The 15,906-nt window shown below is 37.4% G+C and overlaps 1 protein-coding gene across 3 annotated transcripts in view; it reads left to right on the top strand.

The window, feature by feature from the left end:
- GABBR2 (gamma-aminobutyric acid type B receptor subunit 2) overlaps nucleotides 1-15,906 on the top strand; it is a 457,467-nt gene that overhangs the window by 316,638 nt on the left and 124,923 nt on the right. For all 3 annotated transcript variants that reach the window (XM_085052324.1, XM_085052322.1, XM_085052323.1), the window contains one exon: nucleotides 9,876-9,998. In XM_085052324.1, the coding sequence (XP_084908450.1) occupies nucleotides 9,876-9,998 (123 nt within the window). The remainder of the gene's footprint in view (nucleotides 1-9,875; nucleotides 9,999-15,906) is intronic.

Genomic DNA, 15,906 nt, shown 5'->3' on the forward strand with positions numbered 1-15,906 from the left:
CTGTATTGGTAATATCACAGGGTAAGAAAGCTACAATCAACCACAGCAGAGAAAAATGACTTATTAATCTAACCTGACTTATCTACACCTGTCAGGCTGCCATCTGGCAAACTTAGTTTTATCCATTTGGCCTGCTAGGGTTGTGCAAGAGTACTGAAGAGAGCTGTGGTCTTCATGCCTTGCAAAGATGGGTAGGAGATGGTACAGATTATGTTGTTGGCAGTAGGATGGGGAAGGGAGGCTGGCAGATCCAGGGAATATCAGGGCCAAGAGATTGGGAGCAGGAAAGAGAGAAATCAGGTTTGCTGCAAATGACTTCAACAGGGAAGCCTGTCCAGATTAAAAAAAAAGTAAGGAAAATCTTGGGATTATATACTGAGAGAAGATGCAGATGAAGGAGACTGAATTTGGATCAAAATTCCCCTGGAAACAAAATTTGAAAGATAGCAAAGACAGGAAGATCTGTAAGAAGAGTTCAAGAAAGCCTAGTGTGCTGGAATGTAGAGCCTGAGTATGGTATTTAAGTGGCAAACTGTACTTGAGGGACTAGGTCTGGTTTAAAATTCGGTTAAGATTGAAATTTAGAGGCAGAATGGGAGGCCCGAAATGTTGAGATGCAGTCTAGAAAATGAGTGTAGGAATGAGAAAGAAACGAGGCAAAAAAAGGTTGAAATTAGGACTGGCTGAAATGATTGCACAAGAAGTGTGGGCAGAGCACAAAATTTGAACACAGGATTTTGGAATTTTGCTGTTCTTTTTTCTATTACTATGTGTCTGTAAAACCTACAGGCAAAATGTGTGCCTTGTCTTCCTGTTATGTTGTACAGATCCTGATAGCTACTAGTGACTCTTTTAGCTCAAGCTGATGAGGTGTGTAAAGATGTAAAGGCTCTTCTTGCTGATGCGTGCAGCTCTCTCTATAATTGAATTCTGTTTCCATTTTCTTTATGAAGAATGGGCTCATGAAAACGTTAAAAGTTTTATATTGTGGCCAAAAAGTCAATAATTGAAAAACTACAGCTTGCTAGGATCTGTACAATGTGCAGTTCTTCCCCTGTGTGGATTCCTAGGACAGCAGTGAAGCCTTGGTTTTCTACTGGATGCCACTGTCACAGGGCAAACACAGCAAGTCTGCTCTAGACTTGAAAAAGGGCTGTGCAATAAAAGAGATAGTTTTATGCTACAGTCTTTTTCACTTAAACCAGTAAAAACGTATAGTGAAAAAGGCAGTTGGAGTTTTGAGAAAGGTGGTCTTGTGTATAAGTGCCAAATGAAGAAAAATAACTACTTTCCAGAATTATTTGTTGGGAATATTTTTCAGAAGTTGCTCTTTTGTTTTCTTGTTTCTGAGAAGCAAATTTATCACCTGAGTGAAGCAGTACAGGAATTCCCAGACATTTTATCTCATTTCGTTCACACTCCATTTTTTAACACAAATCTGGCCACCCCATCTCCATAATTTGTATATTTAATAGTTCATAAACAGGTGCATAGAAAAATTGAAGGGGTAAGAGACCATCCAGGCTCTTTCTGGGGATCAGGGCACATGATCTACTCTGAGCAGCCCCCAGTCCTCCTCCCCCAGGTCAGGGTGGGCAGCAGCTGGCTGTGTGCTCCTTCCCTGCATGGTGCCAGCTGCAGGGAAGCTGACAGTTCCTGTGATTGCACAGTGTCCCTGGGGGGGAAATAGAGAGAAGAATGCAGCTGGAGGCTACACAGTTATGAGTTTATGTGCTGCTGTCTTCTCTTCTCAACTTCTCTCTGTTGACTGCTATCCCCATCCCTCACTTGAAAACCTCTGTGAGAAAGTTTATGGAATGGCTGTAATTTCTAGCTGTAAACTTTTCCGTAAGTTTTTCGAGCCACTTATGGAATTTGGAATTTATTACAATCTATATCTTTTCTCATTAAAGTCCTGAAGAGCTTTAAAAAAAAGTTACCCATTTTCTTAATAATTTTAAAATAGATAAATCAAAGTTCTCCAGATTACATTGACAGAGGGTTTAGGTCAGAGCCTCACAGGCCATTTATTCACTTTATTTATTCACTTAAACCCTATGAAGATGTAGTTCTGAATTAGCATAAATGTAGTTCATGTTATCTAATCAGTTCTTCGTGTAACTACTTTTACAAAATATTTTATCCAGGTCAGTTTTCAGAGTGTAAATATTCATACTTTTCCAGGACATTTTTCTTTTCAATCTAGCTAGGACTTTTTGTGTATATAACAAAAAGTTATATGATGGATTTCCCCTAGGATACACTTGTATTCTACTAAATATATATGAGAGATCATAAGTCTGGAGAAGAGATGTGTCAAGATTCAAAAATTTGCTTTGGGTAACCATACCAACAGTACAACAATCTATTAGGGACCATCTGCTGAAAATGAACCAGCATATGGATACCTAAAGAAATGTTCAGTGTTATTGTTCAGTCTTTGAGAGTATGAAAGAAGACAGCAGTTTGAAATTTGCTTATGCTTAATTTTTTTTTTTAATTTCATTATGAATATTTACCACTGAACCAAGTAATCTTTGATACTTACAGTGCAGTGTAAATTATTCAGGTATGGCTTCATGGTTTATTAATATACAGATACAGTACTTCCTGAAGTGATATAAGTGGAAAACAAATTATTTGGGGTTTTTTTTCCCCAAATAGCTGCAGCTATAAATTTTAAGTTCAAAGCTTCAAAAATAGTCAGTGTAATCTTACAATCCAAACTTACATGTAAAATAAGCATCCTGGTTTTCGTAAGAGCTGATCAGCCAAAATGCCAACCAAGGAACAATAGGAATCACATTTCTAAAATTACATTTGTATAAATATGGAACGTGTACCTAAATCTCAAGCTCCTGTCACAGAAAGAAGCTGAGCTAATGAACTGTACATCTAGGAGAAAAATCTGCTTTTGAGGTAATTTATGTATGGAAATTTCTGCATGGTGCAGCTTGATAAGGCTAAACCTCAGTAGTGACAAAAACAACGAAAGCTCTATGTGAAATGTAAGTGCTCATAAATGGTGCTACAACCATAATTTCTGTGTATTATGAGGCTATTGGATGACAGAGAAATAAAGAACGTGTCGCTATACAGTATGAGGCAATTTATTCCTGAATAGCTTGAAATTGGATTGTAAATGTAATCAAGTGCATTGATGTTCCCAGCTATTTGGTAACGATGTAGTATGCTTTCCCACAGAATTTTTCTTTAAAGAAAATATTAAAGCCTAGGTATTTTAATGTTATATCAAACAAAATCAGAATATTTCTTCCAGAACATTCAAATCCTTCATGCACCTTTTTTTCCTGAAGATGTGGGTTCCTTTTAACACTAATGATGAGAATTCACAGCTCCCATAGAAATTCCTTTACGCTTATGGCCCACGTGATCTTGGGCTCAACAAATGCATTTCTGTCAAAGGTGAATTTGTGTTGGTGCTGTGTTGGTGGGATATGCAATTCTTTCTTTCATCATGGTGGTGAGCAGAAGTTAACACAATGTTGAGGTTTGTTTCTAAGACTCTTCTACGGAATGCCAGCAAGAGTGGTTGGTTCTAATGCTGTCAAATTGGATTTCTTAGTGCCATTTTTAGAATAAAATATTTTTAATTTCTGTCCTTTCAAAAGAGTTTTCTGAAAAATAGTCATTTTATATCACTCTGTGTGCTCGTTAAGGTTGGATTAGCAACGTTAGTAAAACAATCACCTCTCCAATTCTCTAGTGTTTTGTAGTCATATCTGAGGCTCAGGCTTTCAAAAATGAGGATTTTTACGACTTTTTTTAACCCACCAATTAATCCTTCTCCATCTCTAACCTCTGAAAAGTTTCTATCTTCTGTTTCCCCTAGGGAGCATCACCACTAGGATGTTCCCACTTTCTTTTAGATGAGTTGGAAAGGAGGAAAGGTGTCTTCTAATTGGATAGCTTCTCCTGGCAGTAGGGCATAGAGTCAACACATCCACATTATTGGGAGGGTGAGTCTTCCCAGTGATGCAGTTATCCTAAACAGGAGTCACCAAAGAAGACACGTTTTAGAAATACATGCTTTAGCAGGCTAGTGACTGTAGCTATTGAATTCTCAAAACCAAGCTTTTTGATTATATCCAATTGTCCATCATTTTCAGGAGTACTACACACTCCACTATCATGGAAGGCAGAAAAAATCATCAAGTTCTTAGACTACAGGTGTCACAGTAGGTTCTCAATGGAAACAGAAATTTTTTTATGTTTTAAATTATAAGTAGATATACAAATCTTCCATCAAATCAGTCAAAATGCCTCTAAGAGAATAAAACTTAGCTTTTAGTCCCACAGATTTACTGGTCAAAAAACCTTATTACTCTGACATATGTTTTTTAAAATGTTAGCATTCACTCATTAAAACTAATGTAATTGCAGCTTGAGGTATTGCCAATACTAATCATAGATTCTATTATAGGAAGTACTCATAATAGCTGTTGAAAAAAACATTGTGGAGTTATTTGGAACAATGCATAATGTGTTTTCAATAGTCCCTTTTTTCTTATTCCATTACACAATAGAAATTAAGAATGTATTGCAGTATAGTTCTCTGAAATATTAATGGCTTTAATAACTCTAAGATAGAATCTCCCTCAGCCCACATATGGCACAAAGTTCACCCACCCAACACTGGCTTTGCATCACCAACCTCCTGGCACCATCCGACCCGCTTAATGTAGGGGAGCAAGCCAAAGGTGTCCCTTAACCATACTGAGAGCAATGAAAGGGTAGTTTGTGCAAGGGGAGAGTATCCTGAAGGCAAGTTCAGGAGTGTTTTTATGGTCCCTCTTCCAGCCTTGCAGATTTTACATTTTTTTCCCCTGCAAACTCTATTTTCTTTCTTTCCCCTCCAGTTCAGAGGGAGGACTCCAATCAGCAGGATTTCTGTACATACCAGGGAGAGGAATATTTGGTTTCAGATTTCTGAGGGCTTTTATAATTGATGTCAGTGATATTAATTTAGTTGAATAAGGTCTAGGAAGCTTCACAGAGGGATCCTTTAAAGAGAGTTTCTCTCTACAGATTCCATCCCAGGACTCTGGGGAAGAAGCAACTGAAAAAAAAGTTAATTAATAACATTAAGTGTTTATCCAGCTAGTGCCAGAAGGCAAGGGACAGATCTGTCAGCTAGACTAGAAAGGGTTGATCTACATAAGAGAAACCAGAATTGCCTTCTTAAACAGAAAAAACCCCTATATTTTAAATTAAAAAGAAAATATATATATTTATATCAAAACCTATGAATAAATGCAAAAGCACTCCCAGCCTTTCTATGTTTCTATGAATTCAATTAAAAACCCAACAAACAAACAAACCATAAAGATTTAGATAATATCACTTTAAATTTAAAGATATTTTATTCTGACAAAGGGAGCTGACCTGGTAACAAGGACACTAACTCTGAGGAAAAGACAGGAGTAAATTAACTCTTCAGTCATGCTGGAAAGCTGTTTGTGGAATTCACAGAGTGCAAAACTAATGTTGCATCCTGGAAAAAAGGGTAAGTCTTCCTATGCAAGATACTTTCTTCCTGGATTAGAATGGAGTTCAGCTTTAAGGTCTATGTCATAAATATTTTCAGAGTTGGTTTCTAGTAAGGTAAGAAATAACAAAAACTTTTCCCTAGACATAACTATTTTAAAAACCAAACCTAATGTTTAATTACTGCTGATTGCCAAATTGCCAGCTGATCCAACAAACTGGTGGATGACAGAGTCCTTCAGGACACAATGGATCTGTTTTAGAAAGAAAATTAAAAAAAGCCCAACAAAAGGTCTGTGATATAATAACCAAAGGGACAGTTGAAGTTACCGTGGCAGGAGGTACAGCCTGTCACAGTTCTAGAAAATTCTCAAGTGTTTCCATGAGCAGAAACTTTATCCCAGAGCTTTAGACAGATTTTATATCTCCTGTTATCAGACTGCAAGGTCTGTGAGGAGTAAGGACTTTGATCTGTCTCCACGACCACGAGTTTTCAGAATAATTTTGATTTGCTCATACAGCAGTGTTGCTGAGAAGAAAATGGCCTACCAGCTTTTGTTCTGAGTGAATTTGTTTTGAGGACAAAACACTTCATATCCAGATATATAGTCCAGACTGGTAGCAATGGCATTTATAACAGTGTGCAGATCTGCCAGGATGAGACAGATTCACCTATCCAATCACAGATGGTAGAAAATATGACTCACAGATGCTGCTGTGTGAGAGCTTGGCTTCAGCAAGGATTCAGGAGCACTTGCAAAAATGGATTTTATTAGCTACCATGCATTTCTCCAAAGGCTGATTTACTGTATGCTAGAAGGAAAATGAAAAGAGGAAAAATGAGAACCTTCCTCTTAAAGAAGAATTACATATTTGATTGTGAGGAGCCTCAGTTGCTCGTGACTTTCTTTTGTCAGACAGAGAATTTGTTGGATTCACAAGATCTGAGTCAAAACTCCTTCAGTGCATCTGGTGTTTCCCAAGGAGTGAATGTACTGAACTTAAGGAGTTCTGGTGGGTGGGAGTGGTGGCTGGGGAAAGGGAAAGCTAGGCTTCCTGCAGGTGGAAGGGGGAGAGCAGCAAGCCTTTTGGCAATGCTGTTGGTGATACACCAGTGGCATTTCTCAGGGCAAATCTGTTAGGACAAGCTGCTAATGACTAGCAGAAGTGAAAAATAATTGACCCTCAATGTTTCATTCTGAAAGCTAATATTTTGGTGGAGAGTTCTGCTTCAGAGCTGTATTCCAGCAGTGGTTTTGCCAAGGACAGCCCAGCGCTGGGATGGGTGTGGGAGGCAGCCCCAGGTCCCTCCCATCAGCCTTCTCACCCCGCAGCAGCACCAGAAACAGTGTGTTTTTACAGAGCTCATCACAGCAGTGCAGGTCACTTAGGTTATCTTATGGGCTTTCGTTTGCTTGTCTTCCTCCTGGCTGCCTGGCAGAAGAAAGGGATGAACAATACCCGCTGCCAGTGACAGCTGCTGTTATACAATTCCCCTTCTGTCCAGAAAAGGGCAGAATAATGTGGGAAAAATTACTCCGAGAGGTATCCAAGGAAGAGCTCCAATGTTTGCTGTATCTCTACTTCTATTTTTTTCCAATAACTACCTGTCCAAACAAAGGTTACCAAACTTACAAGTGAACTAAAATACTGTAGTAGGGCAAGGTCAAGTATGAATGAAAGATGTACGAGGGCAAGGAGAAGTGATGTGATCACATTGGCAATGTGATCATGAATAGGAAGTAATTTATTTTGATCCTGTGAGTGGATTATCAGTATTACTGCTTTTAATAATATGCTATCACTCTTTTGCTTCTGGGATCACTGTACCAGTTTAATTAGTATTTCCAGGGGCTGGTAAATCTGTATCCAATGCAACCTTACTTTCAATATTAATATAGTCCATACAAAAATGGAAGACAATGAGCTACTTACCTATTCTAGATAAAATGTGCACTATTTTCATTAGAAAGATAAGATATTTTGGGGGTTTTTTCAAGGAATCTTTTTGGCATAGGAGAGCAGAGGGAGACATTTCTGGCAAGATGCTTTCACATTGCTTTAAGTTTGTCAAATGCATATTTTTAGCTGAAGTTAATTGTCTTCACCTCCTCTTGGGGTGGTGGGGAGTGAGGAAAGGAGGGACATGTTTCAGAGCACTAATTTTTCTGACTTTAAATTGTACCTAAGACAGGTGGGATGAAGTGTCCTTTAAAGGCTTCTCTGCCCACTGGCTACTGAGAAAGGCTAAACACAGAATAGTTCAACAGACAACCTCAGAAAAATAAACTCCATCAGTTACAAATAAAGACCAACTAAAATATGCCAATACAATAAATTCCCTAGCCATTGAAGAAGGAGGCAAAGAAAGCTGAGTTGTCTACATTTCATCTAAATCCAAATTCTCTTTGGACTTGACTCCCCATGGTTTTCTCTTCTATGTCTCCACTCATAATAGGAGCAGTACTAGGTATGTTCCGCCCAAGGCCTGTTTGCACGCATTAAAAAAGAGATTAAAGAATCTATGGGCGGTTTTTACAGAGGCTAACTTGTTCCTTTTCAGCTTTGATTGCCACTTGATAAACAGCTAAAAGGTCAGACATAGTTCTGTTTTCCTAAGGCAGACAAGGGACCAAGCTGTGTCTGAGAATCCTTGCTTAATATCTGCTTTCATTTTAGCTTAATGAAGAAACACATTTCAACAGTCTTCCTCCCCCTGCACATCACACCAAGGCACCTTTTCCTTGCAAAGTTCTCCTTGCCAAATCATCCAACAGCAAGACATATCACCATGAAAGCTGCACCCTCCCCCTTCACCTGCCCTCTCCAGGCATGCCTGTGCTATCTCTGATGAGATGGATGTGCTGCTCCATTACTGCTGCAAACATGTGGAAAGCATCATTTTCCAGTCCTTTATGGCAATGGTAGCTACACAGATTTAAATAACTGGTCTCAGGAAATGAAAATAATGTATCGAGTCCTTTAGCTCATTCTGATTGCTAGCCTTTATCTTACTCTTCGTTTACTCCAAATTATCTATAAAATAAACCAGCAGATTAACACAAAGTGGAGCACAATGTTGCTGAAGCATCTTTTGAAATAAAAAATATGTCACACCAAGAAATATGAAAACCAGACTTTCTAAAGTTCTTCCTACATTATTTCAAATTTTCTTCATTTTTATCATTTCCTTCAACTTGATAAGAATTTAATGCAAGTACAATTTATTCTATGCAGGAATACTAGCCTTGGCTGTCTTAAGATTAGCTAACACTTCTGGCTTTTTAATGCGTTTTCAAAATCCTAACAATTTTGTCAAATTGAACTGAAATAATCACAACTGTATTAAGCTTCTCAGGCTTAATATTTCAGAATATTTCATTTGGATTAAGTCAACTGTTTCCAAGAATGAAAACCTGGAAAAAATTATGTGTGTTTGTTCACGTTAAAGCAATTTGGCAATAACTTTTGACTATTGGATGTGTGTTCTTAGTAATAAAGATACATATTAATTAAGGAACCAGGACCATAGGCTCAAGAACACTGAAATAAAATTAATTTAAGCCTGATATTTTGACATGCTTACACCTTTGCAACTGAAATAATGTCATTGCAGTGTATTTTTTTTCTGTGTTGCGGTGTGTACAACAGTAGAAATTATATAGGGATTGCATGCAGTTATAAAATACTGTAATGCATGTTTTGGCTTGTTATTTTTATCTGCAAATCTTGTTTTTCTTTTTTTAACCTAAAGCCCAAGAAAAATTAAAAGCATGTTTTACACTGGATTTGCATTAAAGCCTCTGACCTTTGTAATATAGAAAAAATACATCATTCCTTTTTGCTCTCTGGGTAACAGGGGCAAATATTAAACACATAGACACAAAAAACCTCCAAAATAAACTCTTTTTACCTTCTGTATTTTCCACATCCAAGAAGGTTATGAAGAAGTGAGCACTAAATCTTAGTGAAAATTACTTCAACTCCTGCTGCTCTGAGAGGTTGATGAACTTTTTTCCACATTTGCATGCATAAACACAGTAGTGGCTCCCTAGAACACATTTTTCTTATTTTCCAGGAGTTAATATTAAACCTGGATTTCCATATTAATGTTTAAGAGTCCTCCCAAAGTCTTTTTGGAAGTTGGAAAGCAGTTTAGATACTTCTAATAACCATGGAATGAACTAAAATCATTTGTCTTGCTTTCATCTTTCTATATCTCTTTTCTTTGTTCATTGTTAAAAACCTTTATTATTAGCAACCTGTGTTTTTCTCCTTATATAGGAATAAAGCTGTACAGGGTCTATCTATGGCTCATGGGAATCTCCCTGCTTTTTTTTCTTTTTTTTTTTTTTTTGTCTCTCCAGATCATTAAAGACCAGAAGCTACTGGGGATAGTTGGAGGGATGCTTCTGATTGATCTTTGCATCCTGATTTGCTGGCAGGTTGTGGATCCTTTGAGGAGGACAGTGGAAAAGTATAACATGGAGGTATGTCCTCAAGCCCAAGTAATACTTATGGTTGCATATCAGTATCTACAGTTTTCTGTAAGACCAAGCTAAGGATGCACTAGGTAAAATCAAAGCAAATCAAGCTGTGTATTTTGGGGGAGGAAGGGTTCGAGTTTTTAAAACCAAAGAGACACAACTACAACCAAAAGAAATTGTGCATGTAGTTGCAGGTGCCACATTTCTGTCACTTGTGAGAGATTTTATTTGAAGGGGTTGTAAACACAGGAGAATCCTCTGCTAAGACTCTCTATTAGAGTCTCTTGCAATAAATAATAGATTATCAGAACCCATTAGTGGATTTCAGTAAGAGCTCATTCAAGATAAGTGCAGGAGAGGTCACTGCTTAGACTGCATTCTTTGTGGAGATGGTCAGGAGTTATGTTACCTATCTCTGTATTTATTTTCAGTAATTTTATGTGCATGCACCGACACTGATTGCTCCTCTTTTAATGGTATTCCCAGAAAGGTCACACTAGCAATTCTGATAGGCAGGAGGTAAAAGCTTAATGCCAACTGTACATACTTTCCAGCACTCTGGTTGGTTTCTAGCTGTGGAACTGAAGTAGAGCTTTCTGGACAAACTGACAGCAAGAAACACAGCAGCAACAATTCAGAACTAGGAAAAAAAGTCTGTCTGTACGTTGATTTGCAGTGTTTGAGACTTTATTGCCTACAACATGGAAACTGGTGATATCTGGAAGCTAGATTGTATGAGGACAATCTAGAAGTGTTAGTCTCTTCTCCAATACATGTCAATCAGTAAAAAAAGAATAGTGATTTTCTCTTCTGATATTTGCAAGAAAAGATATGCTATTTTACTCCACCTGCTTTTACTTTGTTCTTACTTTGCAGTGTAGCTCTGGAATTTTATTAGGAGAAGATGTTACATTTTATTTGAGTATAATTTGTAGGAGATACCCTAGAACAATGCCTCTTAAACTGCAAGGAATACATTTGAAGAAATCATTTTGGAGTCTGAAAGGATTTCTCTTACTCATTCCCTAGAGTTTGAAAGACTTCCCAGCTAATAGAGTTGTCAATAAAAAATTGAAAATGTAACTGAAATTTGTCTTCTGGAGACACTTCTGGTCTATGTGTGTACAGCTTGAAGCCATAGCAGCTTGTTGAGAGCCTTGTTTACTTCATTTTGTTCCAACTGTATTGCAACTGATTTTTCAATTGTCAGTATTAACAGTTTCTCTGCTCATCTAAACCCAAACATATTCTTACAAGTAGTCACAAAATCCAATTAAAATAATCACAGAGAGAAAGAATTTTGCTTTTTACTTCAGTTATAACTAAAGATCCTGATATCTAGTCTTACTAGGTTCACTTGAGTAAAATGTCCATAGGCAGCAGCTGTAACTATAAAGTTATCAAACCACAAATATCATATATTTGAAAAATAGTGTTTACTGCAGTTTTAAATGATTGCAATTTCCATCTGAACTTCTCAGTGTATATTCTTTGATCATCTAATGCATAACACTGAAAACTTAGCATGTTTTTTCCACTTTTGGGGCTACCCAGACCACAAGGCTGCTCACCACTTGCCTGAACTTTGTATGAGAACCGAAATTCTCCTGGAATGTTATAAGCCCAAACAAAGTGACATTCACTGAGTTAGAATGTTTAATATTTTGAGCCCTCAGCATAGAATTGACTTGAACTTACTGTTAGAGCCCTTAGCTATTACTGTAAGTTGTGCAGAAAATTTTCTAAGCTTAGGGGCTTGGGTTAGGAAGAAAATAAAAGTATTGTGCTAGGAAACATAGTCATTAAACTATTGTATGTGCATAAAATATGTTTTTATAAAAGCAGTGAGGTGAATTGCAATTTGCTTCCCTGAAGTACACCTCTTCAGGTCTCAAAAACTCCTGAGTAAAAGTAAATGACAATGGTCTTTGCTGCTATTATTATTGTTGTTGTTCTTGTTATGATGTTATTTTTTAATTTTTAGGTTTTTAAAGTATAATGGTGAATTCTGCAGTTGAGTTTGATCGAGCACATATTATCTTTTCTGTGTTTGAAAAAGTACTTGCCACATAGTAAACACTTCTGGTGGCAAGTTTCTGTTTTATTTCAGGAATATTTTGTAGGGGATATTTCTTGTCCCTCTTCCTTATGTGAAATAATTTTAAAGGGATTATTTCTGTCAGTTAATGCTAATTCAAGTGATAAAGACTAAACTAAATGTAGGCTCCAAACTCATGAATGCAATCAGTCATTCTAACTAATGAACCATTTGAGTGCTCTTTATGAATACTCATCATCTTCCTACGTGATAGTTCTGCATTTGGCTTCTATCAGGTGGCCCTCTGTAGCTGTGTCTTTATAAACATGTCCTTCAAAGTAACCAAGACAAGGAGGCTAAAGGCTGGTAATGTCCTGTGCTGTTTGCTGTTGTCCACAAAATATTTCATTTCAATGAATTAACAGCAGTAAATTATCAAAAACTTGTTAAAGAGTTCTTAAATCCAGAACTCAATACCCCAGGCTCCTTTTCTGGAGTTTGCAAAGTCTGTGCGATCCATGCCTTAAAAGCTGAGGATAGGCAGTCTAAATGTAAAAATACAAAGGGAAGTGAAAGCATTTGTGGAGACTCTCTGGCCCTTGCAGAAGACAGAAATCGTATGTGGTGTTGGGTCTGTCAGTTTTCCGACTGGTTTCTGGCATCCTGACCCCACAGGTATGGTTTCTTTAGGAAAAACACACCCATGGCTGCCATAAGACACCATGTTAAAAGTTTTGATGACTGAACCATAAAGCATCCAGATCCTTCAGTCATCAGTAGGGGAAGTAGTTTATGGTATATAAACTCCATAACTGTATGCTGATCTGAAGAAGAGCTGTAAGGGTGTAGCTATGCACATTACCTAAGAGTACTGTAGGCTTGATTTTCACATAATGCAAAAGCATTTGCTGACACAAAGTGCTTCCCAACTTCAAGCAGCAGTGTAAAAAAAAAAAAAAAGGGAATTAATCCATAATATTACCTCTATTCATCTGTTTTCCTAGTTTCACTGGCTGTAACATTTCTCCTTTTGCTAATTTTTCAGACCAGTGGAGAGACCAATCACTTTTTTTCTCACTAAATTCTTCCTAGGCTGAACTAGGAATTTGTTTTTCATTATAATTCACCTTTTTTGTTATAACCAAAATGCTCTGTGGTTATGCTCAGATCTGAGCTAGGTTCCTGCCAGACTAAATTTCTCCCAGTCATGTGAAGTGCAGTGCATCCTTGCTTCACTGTCTCAATGGCTGGGCTCTTGGGCTCTACTGCCCATGAGGAATTACTGTGGTTCTGGAAATGTGGCTGTGGAAGAGTTTTTCCCTGAGAGCAAGGCTCTACCATTTTTTTCCAAGCATCTGCATTTTGACCTGGTTTCTTAAGAAGGCAATGTTTATATGCTAGTGTGCTCTGTGGTTTTTTTACTATTGCTTAACAAACTTTGCCTGTTTCAGTCAAATCTGACAGATTTGAGCAAATACAGCTCTTAAGGACACAGAGCTGCAACAGATTTGATGGGAACCACCAGCTGTATGGAGAAGAGGTTCTGGTAGTGTCTCCTCTAAGGGAACAGAGTGAGTTCCTCATAGAGTAAGTTTATCCCTTTGTCTAAAGACAGATATTTTAAATGACCCACTACTGGGGAGCTTCACTCTTAGCCAAAGAGAATCCAGCCACAAGGCAGAAAAATACTTAGGAAAACAGCTTGGTCTAATTTCAATTGCTCAGTTGCATTGGATTGAAACCACAGTCTGAAATAGCAAAATCCTTTAGAAAGTGGAGTCTGTGCAATAGCCATATCATAATTCAATTAGGTACTTAGTGCAGTTGAAAGGGTCCATGTGTACACATGCACTCACACTCACCTCTTGCTCGTAATTACCTCAGCTGGGCAGAGCATGGTGCTAATAATGCCAAGGTCATGTGTTCAGTCCCTGTAGGAGACATTCACCTAAGAGCTGGACTTGATGATCCTTGTGGGTTCCTTCCAACTCAGAATATTCTGTGATTCTATGCTGTTGTAACTCCTTTACTCTACAGTTTAGCCTGAAAACTTCTGACTGGCCTATCTTCTCCCAACACAAATATCTATGAAACAGATTGGATCTCTGTAGCCTTGGAAGGTAGGCAGTGATAATGTTTAATAAATAATTACTTGTCGGGAAAATGGACTACATTTTATAATTCCCAAGGTAAAAAGTTCTTGCATTAGTGTTAGATTCGATAAAAATGGTACCTTGCATACTGGATGCTAATGCTTCTTGTAGAATTTTAAAACCTCTTTATACAGGGCAGCAGCCTTTGCATTGCTTGATGTCTTAGTACCAATTAAGTAGTTATTTCTGTGATGTTTCCTATTATGCATTCTTATGATAACATTATCAATATTTAAAAATAAACTTCATTCTGGTATCTGGAATACCAGTGTTTAAGGTTTCACCGTAATTTGTCCTGGGATGGTAATAAACATGAAATACAGGAAAAAATCTGAACAAGGTACCATTTTGGAAGACATAGAAGAGAAAAAAGATATCAATAAGACATGTCCTATCTGGGCTTCAAGCATTGATGTAGATGTAAAATGCAGAAACCAATATGAGGAAACCTTATATGAAGATGTTGCAATAACAAAAATACCAATATGCAGGAAAAATTAGTAGGCCATGCCAGTGTCAGAGCAGTGTAGTATGTTAAAGAAAAGTCAGTTCATATTACCAAATTAATAATTTCAGCATGTGATCCAGAATTCCTATGTATTCCAAGAGTATAACTATGCTGCCAGACACGTATTACTACACAACAAACCAGAAGATCAGCTTTGGCTCATCTGAGGGACTTATAAACATTTCAATAGCAAAAATTGACTATGTAAACTAGACAAATGTACTACTCAGACTAACCTATTTTTAATTCAACAGATTAGAGAACCCACAGGCAGAGAATTGACCCTTGGTTTCATTCTAAATAGCACACAGAATCTGTTCCAAAGTCTTGATATCTAAGTTTTCCACAGCTGCAAATACACTGTTCTTAGTTATGATAGCTTTGAAGAAGCAACAACCAAAAAAGATCCATAGACTGGTACTCAACTTCAGAAAGCAAAACACCATTAAACTGAGGAAGCCTCTTAAAGAGAAGCTAAAGAGAAAACTGTAGAGAGTTAAATCTTTGCAGGTGGTCTAGAGAGTACTAAGAACTTCATATTTGAGACACAGGGAAAATTCATGCCACACATCAAGTAAGACTTGAAAAAGAAAAGACTCAGCATGACAAAACAGCAGGAAGACACCCTTCAAAAAAAAAAAAATCCAAATGGGGACAATACACAGGATCATGAAGTCTGGTAAGTTAAATGTAGAAGACAAGAAAGCAGTCAAAAACACCATCTTACAATGAATGAAAAATGAATAATAAATGTTTCTATAAATACCAATAGCAGGAAGTTTGCCACGGAATCTTGGGAATAATATTTAAGCAGAACAGCGGATCATTACTTGCAGAAAATAAGGCTGTGTAGAATGATTAATTGATTGCTTTGCTGCTTTGTGCAGGAAAATTCTTAGTGGAAGGATTTGTGGAGATTGCTGTGCTAGAACCCTTTTGATTAACTCACTGAGGTGTGGCTGGAGTTGCTGGTAGGAATACAGAAACTGATCGGAAATAAATCAATGGAAAAAAGACTCTATCCTCAGGCTTTCTAAAGCAATTCAAAATAATAGTCAAACTACTGACAACAGTATGTAATCATTAGCTCAGAGCTGCTTTGATAACTGAGCAAAATGTTGCAAATATCTTGCCATGTTTTTAAGATAGAGTAGAAACCTTAAACTTGTAAGTTAATGTAGTAGGCCAACTTATAAAAATTATAATCAGGAG

This window comes from Lichenostomus cassidix, chromosome 2 (assembly GCF_008360975.1).
Source record: "Lichenostomus cassidix isolate B80296 chromosome 2, HeHo_3.0, whole genome shotgun sequence".
Classification (NCBI taxonomy): Eukaryota; Metazoa; Chordata; class Aves; order Passeriformes; family Meliphagidae; genus Lichenostomus; species Lichenostomus cassidix.